This window comes from Ovis canadensis, chromosome 2 (genome assembly GCF_042477335.2).
Source record: "Ovis canadensis isolate MfBH-ARS-UI-01 breed Bighorn chromosome 2, ARS-UI_OviCan_v2, whole genome shotgun sequence".
Classification (NCBI taxonomy): domain Eukaryota; kingdom Metazoa; phylum Chordata; class Mammalia; order Artiodactyla; family Bovidae; genus Ovis; species Ovis canadensis.
The window spans coordinates 235,194,458-235,200,457 of NC_091246.1; the positions used below are offsets into that span (position 1 = coordinate 235,194,458).

Consider the following 6,000-nt stretch of genomic DNA (forward strand, 5'->3'; position numbering starts at 1 on the left):
TTTTGTTGAATTTATAAGAAGCTATAAACAGTATCTTTTAAGTTAGCAAGAAAAAAGAACAGATTCATTGAATATTTACCCTGTAGTACTTTTAATCATAGCAGCTTTGTAAATTAGGTATTGCTGTATCTGCCTCTCCATCTGTTGTTTTCAAAGGAGGAAACTGAGGCTTAAAGAAGTTGTGGTGTCCTGTAATTAGAAAACAACAGAACCAAGACTCAGAACCACTTTCACATCTCAGTTGTTTTCCCCCAAATTTAGTTAGTTAAGTATGCTTATTTAAAATGTATGGACATGTATTTTTAGAAACAGTCCTACTCCGGATAGTTCAAACAGTGGTTCTAGTACTTAACCTAAATTTGATCTCTGTTGAGTACTTTTCTTTACATGTAACCTGTCTGACCTCAGTCATGCAGGTTAAGATCTGCACGGGATGAATTTCTCTTTTCTCTCTCTTTTTAGCCATCATATTTTAAACTGAAAGTGCTGCTCACCTTTCTAATGGAGTCCACTGACTAATTTTCCCTGAATAATTTGTTCCCTTGAGTTATCTTTACTAGTTTCTAGTTAATATATGGAGTTGAAAATAAAACAAACATTATTCAGGTGCTTTTTCTGAGATTTGACTTTTTAAATGCTAAAATGTAGATACTAGATCATTTTAGATGATTCTATGAATAGCATTTTAGGGTGTAACTACTGAGGCCTAGAAAATCATTTTATGTATATTGTTGCATCTTCACGTGAAAAAAAAAAAAGTGTTAGTGTTTACTTAAAAGCTGTATTTTCTAAATGTTTCTTTGATATTTGTTTTTCTGGTATTATTCTAATCTCTTTGTTTCAAATACTGTAAATACTAGTATCATGAATTATAGTTGAAGTAAAGACTGTGGGTGCATTTTTATTATGTATTCTTATGCTATCTCCTTTGTAAGTGTATTCTAATTTTAGAATTTTTTAATGAAACAAATTTACTTTTATTTTGACAATAGTTAATTGACATTGGTCTCTTTATGGCTTTCCATAAGGCCTTTCTGGAGCAATGCATTCTCAAGTGTTTCCTCACGCTCATTTTGGTAGGTGGCCACAGCTAATATCTAGGTTTGTGTGGCAATTTGTCTACCTGCTTGTGGAAGCTTCTGCTAGTGTTCTGGATCCCTGCATGTGAAGTTAAGTTTTTTCCATGTTTTAAAATGGAGTGGGCATGGATGTGTGGCATTGGGAATAACTTATATGTTAAAGTTACATGAAAATCTCCTGTGGTAATTTGTTTTAATATTGAAAAGCATATTGCTTACCTCCATGGTCACATTAGAATGTTAATAGCTTTTTTGATTATTTTTCTTAAGTTTGAATTCATAATACTTTGAGTGACACACCTTTTCTATGTACCAAACCATTTTACCACATTATTCCATGGAGTTTGGCTTTGCTTAACTGTAGCCAACTTTTGCTTTATACTGCTTTCTTAAAAAGTGAGCTGTCAAAGTTGTGTCAGTGTATTGTTGTCTGTTCTGAAACCCTTCTGTTTCCCTTGCAGTGTGCTTATTATTCTTTAATTCACTTGCTTCCCAGTGGCTTAATTTCCTTTTTCTTATGAATAATAAAAAGTAATATTTAAAATTTTATGATCTAATTAGGTTCACTGAGGAGAATTGCACTGTTACAAATATTAGGATTATGAGAATTACGTTAGCAACATCCATAACAGATTTTTAATTTTTTAATTAAAGATAATTCTATAGAGCACGTGTAGTGTTAATTTCAGTGCCTTAAGTCAGCATTCAAGTTGGTAATTTTTTTTTCTTAAAATCAGAAAATGCAATGAATTATGTTGTTTGATAACATAATGCTGAAAATGCTTCACTATGTAATTGCTAGTGTTCTGTATTAAAAGCAACATTGTTGGCTCTTCTTTCCTAGAACATATAGTTGAAAGGTTCTATTTTGAATCATTAGCAAAAAGTACTATATTGTTCTGTTACTATGTGTGTTTTTATATGAGTAATATAATAATGTGAATTCATAACTCATTGTAAGTGGGGGGTGATGGCAACATACCATATGTGTGTGTGTGTGTGTGTGTGTATGTGTATATATGTATATATATATATATAGCTGTAGTTCACACACAGATTTCCCCAACCTGTGAATGAATGCTTCATTCCATGAAGTTATAGTGACTAGATATGGCAGGCCATGGTAGTTATTGGGTACAGTGTCATTAATCCCTACATTCTTTGCCTCTTTTAAGAATGCCTATTTCACTTTCTGTTCAGTTTTTGTGTACTTTGCCCCAGTTTCTATAACTCTTTGGTCCTAATATTATCTTCCTTATACCTCTTATGCAAAGAAGTCTTTGTTTATTTATACTTTTCAAAAAAGGAATGGGAGTCCATATAGTTTAATTGTGTTAATGTTTTTATTAGGATTATCCCCCATCCATTTTTTGACTATGGTTACAAAGCTGCATAGGTTTTGAGTGGCCTGCCGCAGACCCTATTTCTCTTTTAAGTTTTATTTTTAAGTGAACTATTTTGCAGAAGTTTTTCCAGGAATACATGTACTACATTATAGCAGACAGTTCACTAGATATAAATGTTTCACTATTTTGCCCTGTATAACAAAGCAAAACTTAAAATGTATATACTAGTATACATGTGAATTGCATGATGATGGACTTTAAAAGTAGACTGCTATTTAGACTCAAATTTATATAATTACTTTGAGAGGTTTACTTATTTCAAATGCTAGCTTTATAGCTTACATTAAACTATATGGTACTAAAACTTGCTATTAAGTTTGTTGGGGTTTGGGGATTTAAAATACATCTTTCTGTTTTTAAGGTAAATGATGTCCATTTTACATTGCTGAGTATGAGTATAGACAACCTCCTTTTTTGTTCGTTAAGTGATCAGCCTTTCCTTCTCCCGCCAGCGGCGACCTTTGGCACTGCATCCATGAGCATGCCTGCGGGCTTCGGGACTCCCGCTCCCTATAGTCTTCCCACCAGCTTTAGTGGCAGCTTCCAGCAGCCAGCCTTCCCAGCGCAAGCAGCTTTTCCTCAACAGACAGCTTTTTCTCAACAGCCCAATGGTAAGAGCTAACATTTGGCTGGTGCCAAGTTCATCGTATGTATCCTTTATTTATCATAATTTGAATGTTTGGACAAAAAGATTTATCTAAAGAATGCTCTAGTGTTATCTAGTGAGTGTTTATTACATAGATGTAGAAGCCTTTGTTGAGTTAGGCCACAGAAAATAGAGTGATTTAGTAAGTTTTTATGATCAGATTACAGGTTTGGGAATAATCTGAGACTAAAGAGCACCTCTTCTTTCTCAGGATCTCCAGTATCTTTCTTGTATGTTCTGTGTTATAATATGCTTCTTGATTCTAAAAGGAAACTTTATAGACCTGGAGTGTTTGCTTTGCATTTGAGAACTGTTGATTTTGTTCCATTTATTGTATATATTTTGTTGTTTGTTGGTGGTGGTAATGGCATAGACTAAAGGTAACTGTATTGTCGTTCGAGTTTGTTACTTGTTTTCAGGAAGATTCACTAGAGAAAGTTTTCAGTTTTTGTTTCTGTTTTTGTTGTAGTCTTTTTTGTTTTGGGTGGATTTTGCTTGTTTTTTGGCCGTTCATTTGCTGAAGTTTGAAATCCCTGGATCACATCCCCTCTTAAATAGTCAACAAACTCATCTTTTGATTAAATTCTTTGTCAGCAACTTACATAGCTGGGACAGACTGGAATTAACCATTTCTGGGGAGTCGACGTAAACTCTTTAAGACGTGCCACTGAAATTTTTAACTTACTTTGAAGAACATGAGACTCAACAAGTTAACATTGATTTTTTAAATTATTGTTGCTCTGGTGGGGATTTTTCTGAAACTCCTTGATTGTTGCTCAAAGGTATAGGTTATAATTTTTTTTTTTTTTTTAAACAAGGTGCAGGTTTTGCAGCATTTGGACAAACAAAGCCAGTGGTAACCCCTTTTGGTCAAGTTGCAGCTGCTGGAGTGTCTAGTAATCCTTTTATGGTAAGTGAGATGCAGTTTTAAGCACTTTGTAAGTCATTGCATTGTTTTCAGAGTGGGAAAAGCAGGATGTGATTCTTCCCAGATGCAAGATTGTACAAATTGAGGCAGCCATTGTGCACAATCGTTTGTTGATTTAAGAAAACACATTAATCAGCTCGAAAGCAAAACACTGACAGTAAACTATTGTAGACATGAAACTGGTATGCTTTCTTATCAAAATTCTGCTTTATGAGAGGCTGCCGATTCAGTGATCAATGTGCAAAGGGAATCCTGGAGTCATTTGGTTTGAGTTGTAAACGTATGTTTTAGGACTAATCCCTTCTTGGAATCTGTTAACAGAATTATGTGAAGTAATGGATATAAAAGACACAACACAGTGCCTGGAAAACCTATAGTTGTGTTATAGTATGTTGCTAATAATAGTAATTGTTGTTCAGTCAGTAAGTCATGTTCTAACTTTGTGACCCCACTGACTGCAGCGTGTCAGGCTTCCTGACCTTCATGGTCTCTTGGAGTTTGCTCAAACTCCTGTCCATTGAGTCGGTGATGCCATCCAACCATCCCATCATTTGTTGCCTCCTTCTCCTGCCTTAATAATGAAGAATGAATAAATATGGTTGCCAGTAATTATAAAACTCTAATCTAAATTGGAGAAGGCAGTGGCGACCCACTCCACTACTCTTGCCTGGAAAATCCCATGGATGGAGGAGCCTGGTAGGTTACAGTCCATGGGGTTGCAAAGAGTCAGACATGACTGAGTGACTTCACTTAATAATACTTAATCTAAATACTATTAATTAAAAAATATTATTTTCTTATTTTCCCACACACTCTTGTCTGTCTGTTTATTTTGTCTTATGTTTTCCTTTAGACTGGTGCACCAACAGGACAATTTCCAACAGGAAGCTCATCAACCAATCCTTTCTTATAGCCTTATATAGACACTTTACTGGAACGAACTTTTACATGGTCACATTACATCTCTCCGCCTCTTGCACTGTTGTCTTGTTTCACTGATCTTAGCTTTAAACACAAGAGAAGTCTTTAAAAAGCCTGCATTGTGTATTAAACACCAGGTAATATGTGCGAAACAGAGGGCTCCAGTAACAACTTTTAACCTGTGAATTGGCAAAAAAAAAAAAGTAGCGGTATCATGTATATTAAAAATTGGCTAATATTAAGTTATTGCAGATGCCACATTCATTATGCTGCAGTACTGTACATATTTTTCTTAGAAATTAGCTATTTGTGCATATCAGTATTTGTAACTTTAACACATTGTTATGTGAGAAATGTTACTGGGGAAATAGATCAGCCACTTTTAAGGTGCTGTCTTATATCTGGAAATGAATGACCTAAAATCACTTTAACCATTGCTACTGGAAAGTTAAAGTCAAAATTGGAAGGTTTTAGTCATTCTTGAATTTTTCCTTTCTGAAGAGCTCTTCTGTTTATACATGCCTAAATTCTTTAAAAATGTAGAGGGATACCTGTCTGCATAATAAAGCTGATCATGTTTTGCAACAGTTTGCAGGTGAAAAAAATAAATACTAGAAAATATGCTATTGTTTTGTGTTCTTGCTGCAATGCCTTTACCAAAGTGGCCTTAAATATCAGTAGTGAATTGAGAACATCTTGAATTCTTAAATTAGAGTTTCAGAAGACTTCTAGTGACTAACTTTTATGTCTAAAAGCAAATTTTATAAAAAGGCCATGTAGAAAATTTATTAAAACTACTATGACTGCTATGTTTAGGAATATGTCAGTGGTAAAGCATTTAATGTAGCTTGTTAGATTCACTGTAATCCTTCTAATTTCTTTGCAACTTCTTAATTTTGTGAAAATTTGTATATATGAAGAATTTGCATGTATGTGTATTTACAAATTTTTTTAAGTATCTTGAATTCTCAGACTGCAAAAGGCTTATTTTAACTATTGATTTTTTTTTTAATATTGTCT

At 34.0% G+C, this 6,000-nt stretch overlaps 1 protein-coding gene across 8 annotated transcripts in view; it reads left to right on the top strand.

Moving 5' to 3' along the window:
- AGFG1 (ArfGAP with FG repeats 1) overlaps window positions 1-5,601 on the top strand; it is a 79,323-nt gene extending 73,722 nt beyond the window's left edge. For 4 of the 8 annotated variants that reach the window (XM_069578395.1, XM_069578397.1, XM_069578398.1 and 1 more), the window contains 4 exons: window positions 1,029-1,076; window positions 2,938-3,096; window positions 3,950-4,041; window positions 4,913-5,601. In XM_069578395.1, coding sequence (XP_069434496.1) covers window positions 1,029-1,076; window positions 2,938-3,096; window positions 3,950-4,041; window positions 4,913-4,972 — 359 coding nt within the window. In that variant the 3' untranslated portion in view covers window positions 4,973-5,601. The remainder of the gene's footprint in view (window positions 1-1,028; window positions 1,077-2,937; window positions 3,097-3,949; window positions 4,042-4,912) is intronic. The other 4 variants (XM_069578396.1, XM_069578399.1, XM_069578400.1 and 1 more) reach the window with 1 other exon arrangement.
- Window positions 5,602-6,000: the final 399 nt, after the last annotated feature.